The sequence below is a fragment of the Nannospalax galili genome, unplaced genomic scaffold (assembly GCF_000622305.1).
Source record: "Nannospalax galili isolate Female #2095 unplaced genomic scaffold, S.galili_v1.0 scaffold752, whole genome shotgun sequence".
Taxonomy (NCBI): Eukaryota; Metazoa; Chordata; class Mammalia; order Rodentia; family Spalacidae; genus Nannospalax; species Nannospalax galili.
The window spans coordinates 529,080-553,223 of NW_008333404.1; the positions used below are offsets into that span (position 1 = coordinate 529,080).

At 51.1% G+C, this 24,144-nt stretch overlaps 1 protein-coding gene across 5 annotated transcripts in view; it reads left to right on the forward strand.

Annotated features, from left to right (window-relative positions):
- The first annotated feature begins 2,266 nt into the window (after positions 1 to 2,266).
- The window catches only part of Rorc (RAR related orphan receptor C), a 27,659-nt gene continuing 5,781 nt past the window's right edge, over positions 2,267 to 24,144 (forward strand). The window contains exons 1-10 of one of the 5 annotated variants that reach the window (XM_008828194.3): positions 2,267 to 2,361; positions 4,227 to 4,256; positions 17,344 to 17,429; positions 17,717 to 17,858; positions 18,958 to 19,473; positions 19,689 to 19,810; positions 21,407 to 21,539; positions 21,730 to 21,837; positions 22,011 to 22,121; positions 23,142 to 23,251. In XM_008828194.3, coding sequence (XP_008826416.1) covers positions 2,322 to 2,361; positions 4,227 to 4,256; positions 17,344 to 17,429; positions 17,717 to 17,858; positions 18,958 to 19,473; positions 19,689 to 19,810; positions 21,407 to 21,539; positions 21,730 to 21,837; positions 22,011 to 22,121; positions 23,142 to 23,251 — 1,398 coding nt within the window. In that variant the 5' untranslated portion in view covers positions 2,267 to 2,321. Of the gene's footprint in view, positions 2,362 to 2,427; positions 2,507 to 4,226; positions 4,257 to 5,472; positions 5,627 to 6,747; positions 6,932 to 17,343; positions 17,430 to 17,716; positions 17,859 to 18,957; positions 19,474 to 19,688; positions 19,811 to 21,406; positions 21,540 to 21,729; positions 21,838 to 22,010; positions 22,122 to 23,141; positions 23,252 to 24,144 lie in introns of those variants that run through there. The other 4 variants (XM_029561160.1, XM_008828195.3, XM_029561162.1 and 1 more) reach the window with 4 other exon arrangements.

A 24,144-nucleotide genomic window follows, 5' to 3' on the forward strand; every position in this document is an offset into this window, starting at 1 on the left:
CGAGGAGAGAAGGGGCTGTCGAGATGGCTCAGCTGTTAAGAGCACTGGCTGCTCTTGCAGAGACTGGGGTTTGGCTCCCAGAGCCCACATGGTGGCTAACAACTATCTGTAACTCCAGTTCCAGGGAATCTGATGCCCACTTCTCACCTCCACGGGTATTGCATGACATGGATGCATTTACATGTGCACTAACATACATGCAGACAATACACTCATATACATAAATAAAAATAAATAAAATTTTTAAAAATAAAATAAATAATAAATAATTTTTAAAAGGAACGAAGCTAGTCAGTGATACAGGCCTGTAACTTCAGCATGCCCAAGGTTTAGGCAAGAGGACAGTAAGTTAAAGGTCACTCTGGGAGTATCTGTGTCAAAAAAAAGTGAGAGGAGCTAGAAGGTAGAGTTGATGAGGCACACACAAAAAAGTGTTTGACAGGGAGGGCAAGAGGAACTGGCAAGGGAATGAAATGGAACAGGAGAGGACACGGTGAAGATCTGGGGTAGGGGTGAGCAGACAGATCAAGACCCCTGTCCCTGGAATACCCACACTCCTCTCCACACTGACTCACCGACTCTCGCCCTACATAGGATGCTACAACCAGAACTTTGCCTCTTAACTGCAAAGCTCCCCAGACTCCAAAACTCATGCTCTAAGCAGAGAAGTGCACATGGGTCCATGTTTACCACAAGGACATGGAGGGCCTGGGAGATGGCTTAGGAAAGTGCCTGCCACAAGAGCATGAGGACCTGAGTTCATCCCCCAGAACCCGCATCATAAAACTGGGGCACAATGGCAGGCACCTGCGGTCCCAGCTTTCTGATCAGCCAGTGCAGACCCTGTCTCAAAAAGTAAGGTAGAGAGTAACTGAGGAAAATTCCAAGTGACAACCTCTGGCCTCCACAGGCATGCACACTCACACGTGGACACACATCCACATATATGTACACATACACGAACGTATCACACACACACACACACACACACACACAAAAAAAAGACATGGGAATAATCTGAGCCTCAGTGGCCCTCAAAAGTTCCTCCTACTCCCCAAGCCCTTGTCAGTCATCCTAGGAGTGGGAAAGTCCTTCTCTTCGAACCTCTGTCTCTAGGGTTGCAGTGCTTGGGAGACTGTGGGAGCTCCCTAGGGACAGAGGTGCTGATGGTGGCAGAGTGTGAAGCTCCAGAGAGGGGCTAGAGTGGAGGATGGAGAGCTGGGAAGGAACAGCTGCCTATCCTCTCCACGCCAGGTGCCACGTGCACCAGGTGGAGGGAGTGGGTGAATCAGGAGTCACGAGGCCCTGGCGTGGCTGGCTCCTGCTCTGCTGTTTACCAGCTGGAGAGAGGAGGAGGAGGGGCTGGGAACTCTGCAGCCTGGCCCCTGGCCAGCTGCCTGTTCGGTAAACAGGCAAGCCAGGCCCAGCTAATCAAACTCTGGATCTAGGCTGTGCAGAACTGTGGCATGCAAGATCCACTGAAGCCTTGGCCCTTGGCCCTCCTCAGACACCAGTGCAGGCCTCCCTGTGAGCAGGCTTGGTCTGGGGGCTCCCACCCAACTAGTCAGTGCAGTGCAGTGCAGTTCCTCTCCTCTGCTCTCCCCTCCTCTGTCTTCCCCTCTCCTCTGGTCTTCCTTGCTCCACCTCCTCCACACAGTGCACACACACACCAGGAGCATCTGAAGTACAAAAAAGTCAGGGAATCCCAGGGCAGCACCAGGCTGAACAGAGCAAAGCAGGCAGCATGCTCCAGGAAACCAAGATACACTGGGCTACATTTGACCCCATGTTGGAGAATCAGAGTCCCCCAGCATTCTGTCTTTTCTCTCACTGTTCCTCCCCTCCCTATCTTGTTTGGCTGTCACCTGTCCTAGTCCAGCGAAAAAAGGATTCTGAAGTTACGAAGACCTGGGTTCAAATCTCAGCTCAATCACCAGCTGCCCTTGTGGAAGCCTTTTATATCTCTCAGCATCACTGGACTCGTGATTATGAATTATCTTGTTTCTCTGTAGTGGGTATCATGAGGGTTTACAAAAAACAACCCAAATTTACCTACAGGGCCTGCAAAGGGCCTAGCATGCAGTAGGTGATCAATAAATGCTGGTTCCCTTTTACCTGTTTTTCCTCAAGACTCCAGACACTGGTCCACTGATCTCCTCCTGGTCCCCTCCTGGTGCCAGGACACTCTGCCAGCCACTCCTTTCCCCTGCCTGCTGGCGGGCCAGGTGCTCCCTCCCTCTTCCCTCCTCCCTCCCCTAGGCCCTGCTCCCTGCCCTCCTGGGCAGCCAGGGCAGCAAGGACAGCACCAAGAAAGCTACCCCATGGACAGGGCCCCACAGAGACACCACCGAACATCTCGGGGTAAGAGGCCCCACAGTCCTTCAAGCAGGTGGGACTGCCAGAAGGCTCAGAGGAGGGGAGGGATGGGAAGAGACTAGGCAAGAAGTGACGCAGGGGAGAGAGGTGAACACAGACGACAGACAGACTGGCTGAGGAGAGCAGGCAGGTGAGACAAGTCTTCATGAAAGCCAAAGAAGAAAGAGGAAGAGGGGTTGAGGAAACAAAGGAAAGGGGGAGAAATGGGAAAGAAAGGGAAGGAAAAGACAGGTTGGAGAAGGGGCAGGAAAGAGCAGGCTCAGAGAAGCAAGATCAAGAGATGGGCGGGAATGGGGCTGGCTTCTCAGATGTGAGCAGGCCCCTCCCTGCCAGGATGGCTCCCTCCTTCACCTTCACCTTCGCCTTCACTGTAGAGAAACCTGTCTACCACTACGGGGGGCAGCAACTGCCCCCTGCCAGCTGCTCCGGCCCAGCCGCCCCTCGTTTGCACGGTCCGGGCCTGGGTTTGTATCTCTGCAGTATGGGGCACCTGGCTGAGCACTGAAAGGGCTCCACCAATGGACTACAGTGGGAGCCCTTCACAGCAGGACACCCTCACACATGCTTGTCATCTGGAAACACCTGGGACAGTGAGTGCCAGCGCTGCCAAGTTCCAGGGCCACCCAGAGGAAGCACTCCCTGGGACCAGTGGTGGGAGTGCCCCCACCCAAGAGTGCTCTGAAGTACAAAGCTGGAGGCAGGACAGGGGTGCCACGTCAGGGAGGAAGCTGAGTAGGGCCAGACAGGATCCACAGGGAGTGGGTGTGACCAGGTGGAACCTCGCCCTCTCTGAGAAGACCTTCTCCTCCCCCACCCCAGGGAGCCACTGGCCCCCACAGTAACCCAATGTAGATGGCCTGGCTGTGGGATGCATCTCCTGGCAGAGGGCCAGTGTCAAAGGGACAGGGTATGCGTGTCAGTCTTGAACAGCAGAAGACAAAAAGTAAGAGAAATGAGTCAAAGGGTAAGGATGTTACAGGCAGGGCTACTGGAGCTTCCTGGGACAAAAGACTGGCTCTAGGCACTATGTGGATGTAGGAATGGTTGGAGGTCTAGGGGAAAAGCATCTTTTACCAGGGGTTTCCTCGCTAGGTGTTTCCCAAGTATGACTATATGAATGAACAGCCCCATAACCTTGTAGTAGCTAAGGCTCTTGTCTCAACAGAAGCTCCTAAGGGGCCCTTCCCTCTGCAGGTCTGCAGGTAGGCCAGTGAAGCCTGCAGTGGAGCATCTACAGCTCTTCCCTCCTTCTCCACTACCCTCCCCATCTGCTCCCAGCTCCACAACCTCTGTAACCTTTCCAGCACAGATAAGCAACCAAAAGACTGCATTCCCATGGGCATTTAACTCTGGGTGCAGAATGTTTATTGTGTGCCTGGAATGTACCAGATACTAGAGGGTTCTGGATACTTCCAGAACAGCAAGGTGAACAAGACAGAAACTCCACCAGTCAGAAGGTTTATAATCTAGCAGGGACTATGGCACACTTATGACAGGTGTTATGGCAAGTGCCAGGAAACTCAACACAAGGTGCTGAGTGAAATAAACCGGGGCCAGGGAGGCACAGGCAGCTGCTCAGAGGGAGACATCTGAGACCTAGCTGGATTAAGAACTGTGGGAGGGAAGCAGAGAGGCATGGGGAAGTCCTGGAGGCAGAGAGAAGCTGAGCACTGTTGGGACCTGGAATAGGGCCAGCAGCTGAAGGACAGAAACGAAGGTGCTATCCAGGGGCCCAGCTTCTCCTCAGAGACCAGCCTGTGCTAGGAGGGAATGGGGTGGGTAACTGGGGAAGTCTGTAGTCCACCTCCAAGTCTTAGGCTGTTGGCTGATGCCTTCTCTTCTCTTTGCAGAGCTGCTGACTGCAAAGAAGACCCACACCTGTGAGTAGGGGCGGAGAGACAGTTCAGTTTGGGAGGCTTAGGTAAAAAAAGGGTCTGGGGCTGGACAGGCCAAGACAGGAGGGGACCAAAGGGGCAAGAGCTTGAAGACACAGAAGCACCCAGAGGAAAAGACAGGTGAAGAACCCACAGGCCAGGACAGCAAGGAAGAAGTGTGAAGGGTGTCAAATAACAAGCAGAGGAAAGAAAAGGGGAACTGTGAAGAGAGGTGGGCAGGCAAGCATGCTGGACAGAGGCACAGGAGGGAAGGAAGACTGCAGGGACAAGGGAGGGAGGAGGTGGGAGGTGAGGGTGGCCTCAGAACTCAGCAGCCACAATAGGAGGTCTGGGAGCATGCCCCAGGCTTTGTGGCAGCAGAGCCAGGTTTGGTGTTCTCTGTGGTTAACACATCCTGAGGTGTGAGCAAGCCTGAAGCCAGGCTATGCATAACTACAGAGCAGAAAAGCCTGGTCTCTATAGGAAAGAATAGACAGGGACACTGGATCCTGGGATCCTGAAAGACTGAGACTCCGGTGCATTAGAAAGAAGCTAGAGCTTAGGAAGGACTTCCCAGAAGATGCAAGAAAGTTAGCATCTTCTCTGGGGACCTCTCGGCACATCAGTCTTCTCCCATAGTTCCAGAAGGAGGCTACTTCCCCAAAAAGGGCATGCACTCTACCTCAGTGCTGCCCAGTGGACCATGTATTCCCTCAACAACCTGAGGGCACTCTGGAAAAGACTTCCACAAACATGGGTCATTGAACTGATGAGGATCCTGTGGGGGTAGAAGATGCCATTTCCATTCCTCCATGACATATCCCTTGATTGTCCACCAGTTCCTCCTACTGCAAAGCCATGTGCAGCCTCCCTATTCCAGCATTCCCTCCAGCCCCCACCCCGAAGATGGTACTCAGTGCTGAGGGATGGATGGCTAGGATGCTCCATCCTCCTGGGGGTGGAGGGGGGCACTGCTTGGCTCAGCACAATCCTCCTGAGCTTCATATGCCGCTAGCCACAGGGCCCCACGGAAATGCTGATCAGGGCCCTTGGAGAAAAGCGGGTCAGAGTGATGAGTGATGCAGGCAAGCTGGGGGAGGGTCAGGGACCACACTTGAGGTGGGGAGCTTTTGGAGCAGTGGGAACTGGGAGACGCCAAACCCCATCCCTACATTAATCCTTTACACACAAACCTCTGTCCAACCTGCCTCCTGCCCTTTAGCTCTCACCACGAGTGCCCGCCTTAGTGAGGATCCAGGGTGGCCACCCTTCCCAACCCACTGCCCAGTTCCTGTGTCAGCAGAGAGAGGCTCTCACTGACTAAGGGGCTGTGAGGGTTCCAGCAAGATGGAAGACCTCCCAGGAGGTTGGCCCAGGTATCAAGACCCACCCTCCACCCCACTCTAGGTCAAGTGATAAAAACCTCAAGAAGAGGGTCCAAGAGGAGAAACCCAGGGGAAATCGGGGGCAGGGGATGTGCTGAAAACTAAAGGGCCTGTAGAGAACTCCCAAGGCAGAGGTACTCCACAGAGCAGTTTGGAAGCTGAAGGAACCCATCAGTAAGAACCCTCAGACCAATGAAATCTACAGAGAATCTCGAATGCCAGGAGACTGCCTAGTTTGAGATGCCCTCAAAAGCAGACTTGGACCAGGGAAACCCTCTGTCCCTCAAATGGATCTGGGGCCACTCTGTCTAGGCTTACATCTTCACTCTACCATTCACTAGCTGTATGATCTCAACAGGTTACTTAACTTCTCTGGGTCTCACCCAGAGAAGTTTATCCTTGAAATGGGGATAATGGTTGCTATCTCATAAAGTATTTTGTGAAGATTATATAATCCACATAAAACCGAATCATTTCCAGCACTTAGTAGGCACTGCTGGTAGGATTCTAAGGATGAAGATGCTGGTGGTCACTGTCTGGGTTCCAGTCTGGCAGTTTTGTCCCTGAAGGACTTTCTGATGGACTAACCCATCCTGCAGATCTGCCTGACTGCCACTGTCATTTTCAAGTTTCCCCAGCCCAGGGTACGCATCATATCTGCAGGAGGAGCGTGGGTGTGGTGGGGGGTCAGCAACTCCAGGGTGCACCACACCCAGTATGGATGACTATTGACAGTCCACAGGTTCACAGTGGTACATGCCTCCACCCCAGGCAGACATCCTGTGACTTACCTCTGGGACATCCCTACCCCTGGTGTCACCTGGCAAGGATGGCCTCGCTTGGGGTTCTCCGGAGATGGGAGTAGGAGCCTGGCCTCTGCCCATGAGCTCCGTTCGGCTCCCCAGCTAGAACTGCCCTGGCGTGTGGAAACAGCTCTGACTGTGTGGCTGTTGCCTGTGGGCCTGTGGTTTTGGAATTTTCCAACGCCCCCTGTGATTGGCTGCCCCGCCCCTCACACCCTACCAGGCCCAGATTGGCCACGTGGGGCGCCTGTCATTCTACCCACGGCACTCCTGGGAGCTGGGGGGCTGTTACTTGGCCACCTGTGTGGTGCAGAGCTTAACCCCCCCACCCTGCCCAGAAGCATCAGGGGAGAGCTGGGTGCAGAGCTGCGGGCTGAGGCACCGCTAAGAAGGCTTCACCCCCACCTACGCTGCCAGCTGTGCCCTGTCCTAGGCCACCCTGCTGAAGAAGACAGGGAACCAAGGCCACCAAGTCTAGGCTCAGTCATGAGAAGTAAGTGAATGGGGCACCTGAGCATGGGGAAGCCTGGGTCCTGTCATGATTCCTAGGCCATTGGTTAGGAGTGTCTTGGGAACAGTGTGAACAGGGTGGAGGGCTCCTCCCTGGCAGGGTGTGTCCCAGCCCAAGTCAAGATCTGCTGGGAGATGGGTGGAGATGCAGGGGAGTAAATCCCCAGGCAGCTTCCTTAAGGCAGCAGTGGTAAAAGAATTGTTGAGTTCTTGGCATGAGTTCTGGGAAAACAGAGTGTCTAAAAGTCCAGCTCCTTGGTTTATAAAAAGAGACCAAGACCTGAAGGAGAGTGCATCACCCAAGAGCTCAAGGAAGGCCAGCAAGGCCATCAGCGTTTTCTCCCAGTTCCTAGAGAAGTGTTTCCTTTCGTGCCTCCAACCACAAGAGCTGAGGCACCTTGAAGCAGAACAGTCAGAGTAAACAGAGGTCAGCAGGCAATGGGGTCAGAACCCAACATCTAGGCCTCAGAACCTGTATATTCTCTGATCTTCCCAGAGACATGAGGGCTAAGTACAATCCAGACAAGGAGTGCTCTGAGTGTGTATGTGCTTGTGTGTGTATATGTACGGACACATTTGTGTGTGTCTCTATGTGCAGTTGCCCATCCAAGGCCTGTGGAGATAAGAGCAGAAAGCCTTCAGGCTCACTCCCTTTCCTGTTTAGAACCATGAGCCAACAGCTGCTGGGCAGATGTCTAGGGTCCCTGTGTCTTCCAGCTGAGCAAGGTGGGCAAATCAGATGAACCTCTATACTCATATAGGGGAAGCCAGAGTCCCTCTCAGAGCTCAGGGTGAAGGAGGAAAAGGGAAGCCTATGTACCTGAGGCCTGTGGCCTGAGGCCTGAGGCAGCCCCAGCTTCAGCCTAGGGTCTTCCCACAAGCCACAGAAGGGAGGCCATATTGGGTCCTGGAAAGACCCATGGACTGAAAGTATAATGAGTGGGTTCTGGTGCCAGCTTACTTGGGCAAGCCATTAGGCTCTGATCTCCAACTGCAAAACAAGTAGATTGACTTAACAACAAAGCCGAGCAAGGGACATTTCCCAATTCTAAAAGCCTAAGACAAGGAGGGAACCTTGGTCCTTGAGACAGGAACCCCCAAAGGCAGAGTGTAGAAGGAAGACAGGCCAAGGCAAGAATGCCACTTTCTGGAACAGGACTACAGTGCAGGTATAGGAGCTCCAGTAGGACAGGAGGAGCCAGGAGAAGGGCCAAAGGCTTCCAGCAATACAAGTAGGAGCCAAACTTTCCTTTCTTGCTTTTCCCCATTGGCAGCAAAGGCTGGTAAACTGGACTTCCCAGAAATGGCCCCCAAATCAGCAGTCAGCCCTAGGATGCCATGTATCCGTGTGTTTCATGCCCATGCAGAAGCAGGAGTCCCCAGCAGTGCTTGAGGGAGACACTTTGGGCAGCCCTACATTATATCTACACATGCACCGAAACACACCAGCTCCACACAAGTCATCCAGTCTGGTGTCCGTGTCAGTGGTCTTCCTCATGGAGACATTTCTGGGTATCTTATGCCCCAAGTTTTCTGACCCTGTAGAGTATTAGTCACCACAAGCTTCGGAGAGTCAGGACAGGGCTTAGGACCATAATACACCCAAAGACGAAGGCGAGATAAACAAGGAGCAGAAAGAGCAGGAAGTAAGTAATGAATTCGAAGGGCAGGTTTATGAAACACAGGAGAGGGTGATGTTCAGATGGGGAAATACCAGGAGACCAAAACTGTGGCATGAGAAGCCCAGAAACCACCAGGATGCAGATCACAAGGCACAGGAGAGGTGGCAAAGGCAGATGATAGGCAATGGAGGCTGTCTCCTCATAGCCCAACAGAACTGCTGCCTACCAGCCAAGCACGAGTGGCCCAGCCATCTCACTGTTCAGGGCTGGCCAGTGTGGGACCAATAGGCATTAAGGCCCTTGGTGTTGGGCCTGGATGAGGAGGTGGGAGGTTGATGAGTGTGAGGTCATATGTCTGTCCCTTTTCTTAAGTCCAGAGCAATGGGCCCGAAAGAACTCCAAGTTCCCAAGGCATCACATACCACAACGCTGAGGGCCATCTGGAATTTGGTTGTATTTTTAAGCTTTTATTTATTGTTTGTGTTCCTGTGTGTGTGTATGTGTATGTGTTAAAGAGAGAGAGAGATTGAGAGATGGAGAGAGAATGAGACAGAGACAAAGGGGGAGAGTGTGTATGAGAGAGACAGAGAAAATATGAGACAGATGGGGGGGGGTGTTGCACCGACACTGATGCTGTAGAACTTGTGGAGGTCAGAGGACAACTTCTGGGAGTTGATTCCTTCTCCCATAGGTCCCTGGGCTCTTAGAACTGGGAGACTCTCCTTGATTGGCTTTGTTGTTCAAACTCATGTTGTCAGGCTTTCCTAACTGAGACTTTTCCCACTGAGCCATCTCGCCAGTCCTATTTGGTGTTTTGTTTTGTTTTTGGTTTTTAGACAAAATCTCACATAGCTCAGCTGGCCTTGAACTATACAGCAGTGGATGACCTTGAACTTCTGACCCTCCTACCTCTGTCTCCCAAGTGCTGGGATTATAGGAGTGTAGCATCACCCCTAGTCTGTCTGGGAACTTTATAAATGGTGTGCATTTTTCTCTTTTCCTTTCCTTTCAGAAATCCCACCTTCCTAGGCTAAGGTGCTGGAATGTGGAGACCCTCAACCTGTCCCATCGCAGTGAAACTATGTGCACTGTACTGCTGTCCCTACTGGGGGCTCAGTCTCTCCTCCCCTGCCTCTGTTGCCGCTGACTCAGACCAATAGGGGCAGGGACTTTCCCCTGGCTATGTGCTCTCTAAGGAAGACAGTCTGGGGTCTCCTGTCCCCATGAGTGCTCCTCCCCCTGCTGCTACACCACCACCCCTTCCCTGAGGCTCCAAGGCTCAAAAAGGATGGAAATGTCTATTTTGGGAGCAAGACAGGAACAAGACAAGACCTCAGGGCCATAGCCAGTATCTTTCTGGATCCGTTGGCTTCTCAGAGGTAGCAGAGATGTCCAAAGGAAGAGCCGTGGCTCTGGACGCAGTGGAGGCTCTAAGCGTGACTCGGGCTCCCACTCCTCAGAGCTTCCTCCTGGTGATTCATCCCCTCCCCCATCCACTGGTTGTTTTCTCTGGGTTCTTCTATTTCCCCTCCTTTCTCCTGTCCCAGACTGTGGGGGTGGCGGGGGCAGCACGAGGGGGTTTCGGGTGGCTGGCTGGCTTTCATGGCTTTTTAAAACCTGTCTAAAACCCGTCTCTCCCTCGCCCACCTGAATTTTAGCATCAGTAGTTTTTCAGTTATAGGATCAGGTACGTCAGCAGAAAAAGCTTCAGAGGGGGCTGTAGAGACCACCTGCCTGGGCTAGGGGAGTGCCCACCAGCTAGAACAGCTGCTCCTGGCCCCTCTCCTCTCCCTGTGGTGGCTCCCACCGCCTTGGTTTCCAGCATTGCAGAAGCTGGAGGAACCGAGAGCTGAGAAAGGAGGGAGGCTGGCGGCAGGTTGTGGTGCACAGCGGAGCCCTGGCGGGAACTGTGGTCTTAGTGGAGAAGGAAGGGGCCTAAGCTAAGAGATGCATTCCTCTTTCTCATCCGTTCATCAAGCTTTTCATTCATTTCTGCAAAGACCTACCATGGAGTAAGAAACCCAGTCCACATCCTAAAGGAGCTATGTGGTCTTCCAAGGGAGCTGAGTCAGGAACTTTTGGGATGCACAAGCTGACTGCTATTGGGCTGTAGAGAAATGGATGAAAAGTGCAGGAGCCAGCTGGGACCACAGAGGAAAGCTAGGCCAGAGGAAGTCTCTCTGGATCTTTGTATTAGGCATGAGTCCTGGCTTTTTAGTTCTGTGGGTTTCCTATTTGAATTCCTCACCTAGCCCATCACCCTCACTACACACTTGTCCTCCTGCAGCCAATGGCCTGGTCCCATTCCACTCTGTGTTGTGCTTAGGCATCTCATCCTCCAAGGGAACACACAGCTTAATGATCAAGGACACTGGCTCCAGGGTTCCCAAGGTCTGGGTGTAAAATCCTGGTCTACCTTTTTCTGGTTGTGTAGACTCTGTCTAGTCACTGTCTGGGCCTTAGTTTTCTCATCTGTAAAATGGGACACTGTTAGTAGCACATTCTAATTGTTGTTATTAAAAATAGAGAGAGGGGGCTGGAGAGATGGCTCAGTGGTTAAGAACACTGTTCTTGCAGAAGACACGGGTTTGAATCCTAGCACCCACATGGCAGCTAACAACTGACCGTAACTCCAGTCCCAGGGGCTCCTACAGCCTCTTCTGTCCCCCTCGGGCATTGCACGACGTGAGTGTAGTTACCTACATGCAGGCATAGCGCTCATACACATAAAAATAAATTTTTTTTTTAAAAAATAGAAGACTGGGTCGGGGAATAACAGGATGGTTCAATAGGTAAAAGTGTCCCGGTGACTTGAGTTTAATTTTTGGGACACACATAAAGGTGGTAGGACAGAACGGACTCCACAAAGTTGTCCTCTGACCTTCACATGCAAGCTGTGGCACATGCAACCACGTGTGCAACATGCCTACATGTACTATATTAATCCATAAGTAATTTTTTAAAGAAAGCTGGTCATGGTGGTGTATATCTGTAATCCCAGCAATCAGGAGGCTGAATCAGGAGGCTCTTGAATACCAGATCAACTTGAGCGCATAATGAGTACATAAATCCTGTCTCAAAAATAAGGAGGAGGGATGGAGAGATGGCTGTGCAATTAAGAACACTAGCTGCTCTCGCAGAGGACTCAGGTTCGGTTCCCAGCACCCACATGGAAGCTCACAACCATCTTTAACTGCAGTTCCAAGGAGATCTGACGCCCTCTTCTAGCCTCATGGTGCACATATATGCAGGCCAACACTCATACAGATGAAATAATCTAAAAAAAAATTTTTTTTAAGGCCAATGAGATAGCTTAGTAAAGGCACTTGCTGCCAAGTATAATGACCTGAGTTCAATTCCCAGTCCCCAAATGGTAGAAAGAGAGAACCAGCGAGTTGTCCTCTGACCTCCACATGAGCATTGTGGCAAGTGCACACACATGTGCACAGGCACACACACACACACAATAAATAAATAAATAAATGTGATAAAATATTTTGATAAAAAACCTGAGGCTAGGAAAAATAGATCAATTGTTTAAGTGTTTTCCTTGCATGCATGAGACCATGGGTTCTGTCCTCAACCACACACACACACACACATGCACACAGGCACATGCGCACTATGCAGAGTCTAGCATAGAGTAAGAATGCAGGCAGTGTTTATGCCTGCCTGCCATTATTATTCCTCTTTACTTATTGGGGAGTATGGAGAGAGAGGCAAGCACCTCAGGGTACCTCTGTCTGAACCATTCCTTCCCTGTGACTGGGGTGGTTCTGGGCCTGAGGAGTGAGATCCCCCTGGGTTGCAGCCCCTTCTCTGTTCCTACCACTTCCTTTCTGTGGCTAGGCACCTGGACAGGGGCTCTGGATATAGTCAAAAAGCACTATCAATGAATCTCGCAGCTGTGAGCAGGGTGAGATTAGAGGAGGTAGGAGACAGAGGTGGCTTGCCTCTACCGTATTTCTCCTCATAGGAGGCTCTGAATGCTCCCTGGGGAAGCTTCCACCACTGAAGCAATCCAAAAGAAGGTCATTTGCTTTCTAGGACTGCATCAGAATGTTTTTCACAGTGCATAGTAGCAAAGATGCAGGAATCAACTTGGTGAGCTAGGTTGTAGAAGGAGTGAGCCTGGCTCAAAAATTATCAGAGAGACTAAAGTCTTGCTATTCAAAGTATAGTCTGAGCTAGGCACTTTAATTCCAGTAGAGGCAGTCAGATCTCTGTGAGTTCAAGGTGAGCTTGGTCTACATAGAGAGTTCCAGGCTAACCAGGGCTACATAGTAAAACCTTGTCTCAAAACAAGAGTATAGTCTGAAGGCACCATCCTGGAGATCATTAAAATACAGCCCTACCTTGGGTTGCCTGAAGAAAGATCTGTATTGGTTTGGTTTGGTTTGGTTTGGTTTGGTTTGGTTTGGTTTGGTTTAGTTTTGTGGTGCTGGGCATGGAACTTTGAACCTTGTGCTAGCCTTCCACTACTGAGCTACATTCCTGGCCCCGGGTACTCTTGTGGGAGATGCAGAAGGCTAGAATCATCACAAGATGATGTAAGGAGCTAACACTGCACCTGGGCGTTTTTCCTTTTGTGAGTGCGGAATTGGAGGGTTCTTTGAACATTGTCATTTTGAAACAGGGTCTTCATATAGCCCCAGATGGCCTAGAACTCACTATGTAGACCAGGCTGGCTTCAGTCCCACAAATATCTGCCTGCCTCTGCGTCCAAAGAGCTGGGATCAGAAGTGTGTGCCGCCATGCCGGACTCTGCCCCAAGCTTTCTTGAGTATTGATACCACCCAGCTTGAGGGTTTTCTTTTTTTTTTTTATGTGTATGAGTGTATTGTCTGCATGTATGTGAGTGTGCCCATGTTGTGCAATGCTGCGGAGGTCAGAAGAGGGCTTCGGATTCCCCTGGAACTGGAGTTAAGGACGGTTCATAGCCTCCATGTGGGTGCTGGGAACCGAACCTGGGTCCTCTGCAAGAGCAGTCAGTGATCTTAACCACTGAGCCATCTCTCCAGCCCCAGGGTTTTCTTTTTAATAAGGCTTGGGAGAGAGGTACAATGAGAGAGCAGCCAGTAAGACCAAACTCCTAAGAAAGCGGGTAAGCAGGGTTCAGTTGGCATGGGAGCCAGGGGCAGGGGCTGGCCTAGAGGCTCCTGACCTTTGGTTGGCTCCAGTTCCTGGCACTGTTGGGCCCTGAGATGGTAAGTTCCTGGCAGACCAGGCTCCCAGGCAACAGTTTGAGTAATCCTGTGATTACTCAGCTCCCCCTCCCCAAGCTGGGTTCCCACCGTCTGCTCTTCAGGGACTGGCTCATGGTGTAGGTCTCGAAGGTTTGTTTTCAAAGGTGTTTCTCAGCTCTTCTCACCGGCCCCCTACCAGTCTCCCTTCCCTTCTGTAACCTCTTCTCTTCCTCAGGTTTTACAGAGAGAGAGAGAGAGAGAGAGAGAGAGAGAGAGAGAGAGAGAGAGAGAGAGAAGCAAACTGGTACTTTCTCTTTCATGTTTAAGGTGGGTGGCATTGAAGAGAGTTAAGGTACAGGGTTGCAAAGGAAGGAAAGAGGAGAGGGTAAGAAGCCTGATCATGCTGAGGGTTGGGCTTAGGGTCAGGGAACAAGTAGGGGTTTCCCTATATTTCTGCCTCCTCTCCATTGCTGTGACTGTTTTCTCCCAGTCCTGAGTTTCTTAGCCTCCCTAACTCAAATTGGCTAGAATCTGACATCCAGATCTTTGATTCTGTGTATCTGTCTTCAGTCTCCTTGGACTAGAGTTTGGGAAGATGGAGAAGGGGCTCGGCTAACGACTCGGCTAGTGGGTCCAGGGCTCCAGCATTGCCCAAGTCCCCCAGTCCTTGGCTGGCCACATCTCCTTATGAGAAAGGCAGGGTCTTGGTGACACTGTGATAAGATACCTAGGACTAGGACCAACAGTGGGTCAAGTATGGGGCAGGGAGATATGTGTGGGGTCACCTATGTGGTCAGTGTACACACGCACACGGATGTGGCCCTTGGAGAAGGGAAGAGGCAGGGAGGCCTGTGGTTGACTGCTGGGCCGGAGCCTGAGTTCCCACTGTGGCTTGGCCTAATCTCCCTCCCACTTACTTTTCTGGGTGACCCACGTTGGTTTCCCCCACTCTCTGGTCTTAGGGCCACTGAAGAGAGAGAGATACCACAGCAAGAGCAGAAACTGTGGGGCCAAGTACTTCTGCCAGCCTGCCCTGCCCATGGATTTGCTTCACCTGGATCAGCAGTAACTGGCCTTTGTGGCATTCTGCCCCTACACAGTGTCATTTAACCACACCGCATGACCTAAGTCACCCGTGGACAGGCCATGTTGCTTTTACCCTCATTCACTGCCAGGGGAACTGAGGCTGAGAGAGAACGTCAGTGACTGGAAGTGCAAGTGCCCCCACACTTTCCACCCCTCTTCCAGGCACCCAGGTCCCCTCTTGTTCTCTCTTCCTCTCCAAGCATTGAAACCTGCTTGTAACTTACAGGAAAGAATCTGAAAAGCTCACTTGCCATCTGGTCCTGGGGAAGCCACAGCTTACTATGCAGTTGTCAGGTAGCAAGCATGGCTGGGGGTGGGACGAAGAACTAATGGAAGGATTTCAGACACCTATGTTCGGTCCCCTTGAGGAGACAGCCATGTAATCTGACTCAGAGAAGATATGGTTTAAGGGTGATGGAAATATTTTGGGGAGTGTCAGACAAACCATGGTCTCCCTCTCCACATCAGCAGGTTCATATGTGTTTTGGTTTGGTCTAGTTTGGTTTTTTTAATATTATTTTTACTTTATGTGTATGAGTATATTGCCTGCTTGTAGTTAGGTGCACCCATGTCACACAATGATCTCATAGGTCAGAAGAGGGCATCGGATCCCCTGGAACTGGAGTTATGGACATAACTCCCATGTTAGCCACCATATGGATACTGGGAATCAAATCCATGTCCTCTGCAAGAGCAGCCAGTGCTCCTAACTGCTGAGCCATCTCTCTATCTCCTAGTTTGGTTTTTTGACAGGTCTGATAGAGCCCAGGTTGGCCTTGAACTCACTATGTAGCCAAGAATGATTTAGAACCCTTGATCCTCTGCCACCACCTCTCAAGTGCCTGGATTACAGGCATGTGCTTCCACACCGGGCTAGCAGACCCCACATGTGACCAGGGACCAGGCCGAGGGCTGGAAGTGAGGCTCCATGAGGCACTTACTCTGTCCCTAGATGGGAGATGTATCACAGATAAGAAAGGGCTTTTGTTCGCAACCATTTTTCTGGCCTGCTCCACCCCCAGCCTCTCCACTCAGAGAGCAGCCAGTAAGACCAAAGGTGGTGGTGAAACCAGAGGTGGTGGCGAAAAGAGACCCATGGGTCCTTAGAAGTGCTGCTGGAAATACTGGAGCAGCCGGGAGCCCAAACTTCACCCATCTGCCTCTTTTTCTCCCCCAGTACTAGAGATGGACTTTAAGGTTTCATGCATGTAGGCAAGTGCTCTACCACAGAACTATGCCCTAGCCCCACTAGATGCCTTTTAAGGAAGGGCTAGAAGAAGGCCTCTTGCTGTCCTTGAAACTCTGCAGGAGGCTGTGGGCATTGACAGGGACAAGATGGAATAGAGGAAACAAACCTGGAACCCAGCAGAGGCCACAGCGGAAGGTGATCACACACGGCTCACAATGAATTCAGTAGGAGTGATAATCTGGGTCCTGGTGACCGACCAGTGAGCAAGCACTAACCCACAAATGTATATGCTGGTACTAGTAGATTTACAAGCCACATATAGCTTTCATGTACACACACACACACACACACACACACACACACACACACAGCCTTCAAACATGCCAAGAAGCCCTGTATACAACAGCATAATGGACAGTTGAGGGGTATGGAAATGTAGACCCGGCTTTCAAGCAAACTAACTATGTGAGGCTGGGCAAACCACCTTTCCTTATCGGACCTAGTTCTTCATCTGTCAAGTGAGCAGGTGAATGAGGTGGTCTTTAATCTCAGCCAGTTTCAACAGTCATGATCTGTGCCCACAGACGGACACAGATGTCCCTGTACATTCTCTTACACACTGATACACAGAGATACCTTATGTCAGTTCTGCGGCCAAGGGCTTAGGAAGCCTTTGGTTCTCTCCCTGGCCTCTTGGGCAGAGCTGAGATGCTGAGCCTCATTCTCCTGGGCACCGTCTCCACTTCTTCCTAGCCACTCTGCATCCTACTCCATGGGTTCTCCCCAGTTCTGTCTCTGAAACTCCACCCAAGCCTTCACTATCTTCTAAGAATGATGGTCTCTGCCTAGCCCCTAGTTGCCTCCTGCCTGATGTACCCCATCTTCCTGCCATTGCCCACATTCTGTCCACAGGAGCCAAGCTTCAGTAGGTGGAAGGCGGCACAAAGGAAGTTCCTTGGGCGGGAAGCAGGTGTTATGAAGCAGTAAGGACTCCTGTGGCCTTATGTAAGAGAGGAGCAACTGGAGATGCTCAACGTGAAGGACTGAGCAGGTGGCCTCTCTGCAGCTGCTTTCTGCCTCTGTAAAGACAATACAACTCCCAGCTGCTTTGTGAAACAAAACACAGCCTCTTCTGAGCCTTTGCTGAGGAGAGTTTATCACTTCCCCCTTTATTTGCAAGAGGGAAACAGCTTGGTGGAACTGGCGGGAGAAGTCAGGGAAGCACCAGGCACCTGTGTCTGCAGCCCAGGTTCATCCTAGTAGAAGTCAGAAAAGGCTCCTGGGCTAACCAGCTTCTCTTTCTCTCTTCCAGCACAAATTGAAGTGATCCCTTGCAAAATCTGTGGGGATAAATCGTCTGGGATCCACTACGGTGTTATCACCTGTGAGGGGTGCAAGGTGAGTTGTAGCCATCGTATGCATACCTATACTGGGTCGGTCATTTCGAAGCAGAGGACAGGGCTCTGTGGTCTCCTGAGGGCCCTGAGCAAAGGAAGAGGAGGAGGACCTGGTCTTGCTCTGAGAAAGTGACCACAGGGTCAATCACAATTGTACAGTGGAGGTGAGAAGACTGAATGAAGGTGGGAAAGTCCTGAGGACAGTGTATGTGGGCTGGAGGTCCTCAGGACCACACGAAGCTGGGCCTTCGCAGGCGAGACAGTCTCGCCTTCTCCTGCCTTCCTCAGGGCTTTTTCCGACGGAGCCAACAGTGTAATGTGGCCTACTCCTGCACCCGTCAGCAGAACTGTCCCATCGACCGCACCAGTCGGAACCGATGCCAGCACTGCCGCTTGCAGAAGTGCCTGGCTCTGGGCATGTCCCGAGACGGTGAGGATGAGTGATCAGCCCACTGGGGGGCCCTGTGGTGTCCAGAGGCAGCCTAGCCTGCTGTGCCAGACAGGATTCCTCCCCACAGTCTTCTGTCTCTTCTTTGTGGAAGTTTTCTCAGGGCTCTTCAGAGTCCCTCCTTTAGGCAAATCTTTCCCAGCATCCCAGCCCTCTTGTTTCTTCTTCCTCTGATGAATTGTCTTCATACTGCTCTCCCCTGATACCATCCAGTTTCCATGTTGTTCCCTCCTGCCCTGTCACCCTACTTTAGCTCCATCTCCCTCCCTAACTCCCTGTACCATTCTAGGCTCCCTGTACCACTAAGCCACCATCTTGTTCCTGTGCCTAGGAACAGGATCAGAGCTGACCTGAGAATGACCCAGAAGGTGGGGGATAGAGAACAGTGTTCCTAAGGTCTTATCCACCATCCTCACCACAGAAGGAGCCCAGGCAGGGTGGGGTGGGGGGCATGAGGCGAGGAGGAGCCAGAAGGAGCCTGTCAGCACTTTTCAGTGCTCAAAATAACAAAGCGAAAGGAAACATGCAGGGGTGCAAAGGGGCAGGCGGGGCGAGGGGCTGTGCCCCCACACCTGGGGGGGGGGCAAAAAGGCAGGAAAGAGAGCAGAAGAGGATGTTCAGAAGCAAGCCACGGAGCCTGGGTTGGGCTGTGGTGAGTATCTAGGTCACCAGGGAGCCTGCAGGCCTGACCACAGGGAGACCTGTGTTCTCAGCCCTCCTCTTCCTCCAGCCCTCCCAGACAGGCAAGCTGACCCCAATACAGCCTGAGGCCCCCTATTCCACCCCTACCCCAACCCCAATCTCAGGAGACCAGGGTTCCCAGCCCAGACTCATTGCTTGAGTTCTGCCACTATTTGAAGCTAGTTTAGAATTGAAAAGATCTTGCTCAGGAGATGGAAACACAGATGGGACACATCCTAAAGGGAACAGAGCAAGGTGAGGGAAGAGTCTGGAGCTGAACTCCCAAAAGGAAAATTTTTAGATTAAGCTGGAGAAGCTGGGCTTGGGGTCAGATCCATGTATCTGTTGACCCTGCCCCGAACCATGTTCTCCTGTCTCCTGATTCTTGAACCTTCTTCAGCTGTCAAGTTTGGCCGAATGTCCAAGAAGCAGAGGGATAGCCTGCATGCAGAAGTGCAGAAACAACTGCAGCAGCAGCAGCAGCAGCAGCAACAGGAGCAAGTGGCCAAGACGCCCCCAGCAGGAGGCCACGGAGCAGATACACTCACCTACACCTTGGGGCTCCCAGATGGGCAGCTACCACTGGGTGCCTCACCTGACCTGCCCGAGGCGTCTGCCTGTCCCCCTGGCCTCCTGAGAGCCTCAGGCTCTGGGCCACTCTATTCTAACAACTTGGCTAAAACAGAAGTCAACAGGGCGTCCTGCCACCTCGAGTACAGCCCTGAGCGAGGCAAAGCTGAGGGTAGAGACAGCATCTATAGCATGGGCAGCCAGCTTACTTCTGGAAGATGTGGACTTCATTTTGAGGGATCCATGCACCCTGAGCTTGAGGAACCGGGACAAGGTCCAGACAGTCACTGTAGCCCCAGTTTCTGCAGCACCCCAGAGACACCATATGCCTCTCTGACAGAAATAGGTGAGCAGCTGGGGAGGTCGAGGGGGTGGTGGAAATGAGGGAAGAGCTTCCACCAGCACCCCGTCAACCAAACATGAGCCCAAAGGAGCTGAGGGGTCCTAGATAAGGAGCCAAGGGAGGAAGTGGAACAGGATAGACTAGGCAGAAAGCCTCTTTACAAGGGTCAGGGTAGGAGATGGCTGAAATCAAGCTGTGCCTTCCTCCTCTGGCCCCAGAGCACCTGGTACAGAACGTCTGCAAGTCCTACAGAGAGACATGCCAGCTGCGGCTGGAGGACCTGCTACGGCAGCGCACCAACCTCTTCTCCAGGGAGGAGGTGACCAGCTACCAGAGGAAGGTGAGGACAGGAGTGGTGGGGGAATGGAGGGCATCACACCCCACCACTGAGAGAGTCCAGTAAGATGGCTACTTACACAGATAGGAGGGAGACAGGGTATCACAGACATGGGCTACACAATAGGTGTGTATCCCACTTTTAAATATAGGTATATGTCTGTCTACACACTAGCACATGGGTAAGAGCTTTTCCTTAGCTCCTGCTTATTAAAATTTTACCCAGCAGCCAGGTGTGGTGGTACACTCCTTTAATCCCAGCACTCAGGAGGCAGAGGCAGGCGGATCTCTGTGACTTCAAGGCCACATAGTGAGTTCCTGGCCACTTGGGGCTACATGGAAATCTTATCTCAAAAAGACCAAAAAAAAATTTTTTTACACAGCTATCAACCTGCCTCCTTTACCACCCAGACCTTAGCACATTGCCTGTCTTCCTCCACCAGTAACTGACACTAAGCAGAATCTGAGGACCTTGTACTAAACACCCTTTCTCTGCCAAGCATTGTACCAAATGCTTTGATGAACTGTATCTACCCTGCAGTCTTGGGCTGCATGCAGCCAAGGATAGCTAGATAACTATGAATGAGGACTGTGAAATTATACTTACTTAAAACATGAGATTTGATCTTTTTCTTTTAACTCAGTTGCACTGTTCTTGAGCATGAACTTTGTAGATGACATTGTGGTGGCACAATGTTAAAAAGTTGGACATGCCTGTGAGATTATCCTCAATCCTTCCAACAACCAGCCTCTGAGAGCAACATTTACATCTGGGCAGACTTGCTCAGGACTACAAAGTCAAAGTCAAGTTCAGGTCTATGAGCTCCAAAATTTATGTTCTCTCTTCTGTCATACTCTGACAGTACTAGCTGCTCTAAAATCAGTCAGCACTTCATTATTTGTTTCTCTAGGTTATTAAGACCTTGGACAAGTCCTTGGGGGAGGGAGAACAGCAATGACTTTTGACTTCGACAAGATGTAAATTGTTTGGAGATAGAACTGTATCTTGTACGACTTCTATTTCTCTACAGCAACTATCACAGTGTTTCAGGGAGCTCACACCACCTGTCTGGAGCCACCCAGTAGGAGTCAGGAGAGCTCTCTTCCAACCTTTTCTCCCCTATAGCAGAATCCTTGTACCTGGCATTGATGGGCTACATAAACGACCCAGTGAGAAGGAAGCTTGGAGTTAGGAAGCAATTCTCTTCCTTACATATCCCTTCATTTCCCTTATACTGAGCTGGTGGGTATCAGTGAGGGAGAATTGACCCTGAGTACATTTGTGGTAAGAACAGACTTGAGGGTTGAAAATATGGGGCTTTAACCAAGCATGGTGGCGCACGCCTTTAGTCCCAGCACTTGGGAGGCAGAGGCAGGTGGATCTCTGAGAGATCAAGCCCAGCCTACTCTACATAATGAATGCCAGGCCAACTGGGGCTACAAGGTGACCCTGCCTCAAAAAGACCAGAGAGAGAGAGAGAGAGAGAGAGAGAGAAGAAAAGGAGAAAAAAGAAAATGTGGGGCTTTAGAACCAACTCCCTGCAGTTTATGGGGTACATGGACTTGGGAGGATCATAGGGCCTCCCCTCTGTCCCTGCAGTCAATGTGGGAGATGTGGGAGCGCTGTGCCCACCGCCTTACAGAGGCCATTCAGTACGTAGTGGAGTTTGCCAAGCGGATCTCAGGCTTTATGGAGCTCTGCCAGAATGACCAGATCATACTACTGAAAGCAGGTACCCAGGGATGGGTGTGCAGGCCTGGGGATCCAGGGAGACCATGGGCTAGGGTGGCAGCAGAGTGAGCCTGGGGGACTGAGCCAGAGCCAAGTGGAGGGAAGTGACCTAAAGACACCAGGACACTGAAGGAGTCTGATTCCTGACTTTGATTGACACTGCCCACCCATCTTTTCTTATCCTTCTTCAGGAGCAATGGAGGTCGTACTGGTTAGGATGTGCCGAGCCTACAACGCTGACAACCACACAGTCTTTTTTGAAGGCAAATATGGTGGTGTGGAGCTGTTCCGAGCCTTGGGTGAGGGGCAGGAGAGAATGAAAAGATTCTCATGGCAACCTCATCCAAAGTTTCGTGGCCCAGGGTACCCTCTGCGTGGGGCTGATGGTCTCTTCTGCTCTAAACACCCGAAGGGCAGGGTCAGGGGGACCATGGCCTCATTCTCCTGTTCATTCCCATCTCCATTCTGTCAGGCTGCAGTGAGCTCATTAGCTCCATCTTCGACTTCTCCCACTTCCTCAGTGCCTTGCGTTTTTCTGAGGATGAGATTGCCCTCTACACAGCCCTGGTTCTCATCAATGCCAGTAAGTGTATCTGGGCGTGGGGAGAGGGCATCCTGGTGGCTAGGACACAGCAGCTATCTGAACCTAAGCTGTCAGATGTGGCTCAATCTGAGAGACTGAAATAGCAAATGAACTCTGCCCAAGATTACTGTAAAATAAAATGCACTTAAAGATTCAGAGGAACCTTAGAACAGGACAAGAACAGCATAAGGTGGGGTCATAGAGGTGGGAAGAAGTGAGGTTGGGAGGAAGTGAGCCATTTTCCTGGCAGACGTCAGTCTACTGATTGGTGTGTAGCAATGACTCCTTTGCAGCACATATTGGAATCCCATGGGGAGCTTTAAAACCTGATTGAGAGCCTAGATCTTGCTTCCAGATTCTGATGTAATTGATCTGGGCCGCATCCAAAATTTTAACAGCTACCTCCAGATTGAGCCACCAAGATTGAGGATAACAACTTGTGAGCTCATTTTGAGACAGAATGCCTGCAATAGCGGGGCTCTGCGTAGCCACTTCACTGGACTGGAGCAGTTGGGCTGGGCCAGTTGAACACTAAATATCTAGAAGACCTGTGGAAGTGGGTCTGGCTGCTCTGAGTTCACTGATCAAAAAAGTACCAGTCTTCCAACTCTACCAAATACATCCCTCGATCTAGAAGCAAAAACTTTAAAGATGACTTCTGGGTATTTTAGGGAAGCAGGGCAAAAGGTAGTTTGGAAGCCGAAGAGAGCCACAGACCACCCCGCCCCACATGGCAGAAATCTAGTGCCTAACACTGAAAGAGCTACATAAAAGACAAGCAAGCTTACCAGGGATAAAGTAGCCTGGAGTTAGGAGATTCCTATCCCATTCATAGCTCCCTAGTTTCCCATGTAGACAGCTAGACAGGCCCAAGGCCCCACAACTTGCTCTTATCCAACACACACTCAGCTGAGAAGGTCTCCCTAACACATGTGTCCAAACAGATACATGACACAGTTTTGCTGGACATGAATATCCACTTTGTTTCTGTTTTCACTCTGATTGCATCTCTTCCTTCAGATCGACCTGGGCTCCAAGAGAAAAGGAAAGTGGAACAGTTACAATACAACCTGGAGCTAGCCTTCCATCATCATCTCTGCAAGACTCATCGCCAAGGCCTCCTGGCCAAGGTAGGAGCAGTCTGTGGGATAGCAGAGGCCAGGCTCACTGCCAGCTCAGTGACATCAGGGCTTGTGACAGTAGGGCCAGGGGGAGCGGAGAAGGGCATGCCAGAGTGCTACATTGTGTCAGAAAGCTTGCAACAGCAGTGGGGACTGTGGGAGCAATTGCTTCCTTGTGCAAAGAGATGGAGAGTTAGAGAACTTAGCGTTAGAAGACACCTCCAGGGAGCAATTCAGTTTAATATAGCCGACACTTACCCAGCACCTGCTTATACTGGCACTGTGGAAAGATACAGAGATTCCAATTCTTGCTCCCACTAAAATATTTTAATCTGGTATAAAGAGACTGTATACTTTCCAATAGAACTCTAATATAGAGTGGAATGTGTGAAATGTTAATAGTGAGAAAGGGCTTTCACTGATATATTCTATTATCCTTAGGGCAACCCAGTTTTACTAGAACAGGTGTTAAAACTTCTCTATAGCAATAGAGACTTCAATGACTTGCATTAATTGATAATACAAATCTTAATTTCAATGCTCTTTCCATATTCATGGGCCTCTAATATATTATTATAAAAGCTTTTTGGAAGCTGGGTATGTCTGTAATCCCAGCACTCAAGAGACAGAAGCAAGAAAAATAAGTTCAAGGTCATCCTCAGCTACAGAGTGAGTTTGAGGCCAAGCCTGGGTGACATGAAACTCAATCTCAAAAAGCAGAAGGGGAAGCAGAAGCAGGCGGATCTCTGTGAGTTCCAGGCCAGCTGGGGCCACAGGGAGACCCTGTCTCAAAGACCGAAAAAAAAAAAAAGAGTGGGGGACTGGAGAGATGGCTCAGTGGTTAAGAGCACTGGCTGCTCTTGCAGAGGACCCAGGTTCGATTCCTAGCACTCACATGGTGA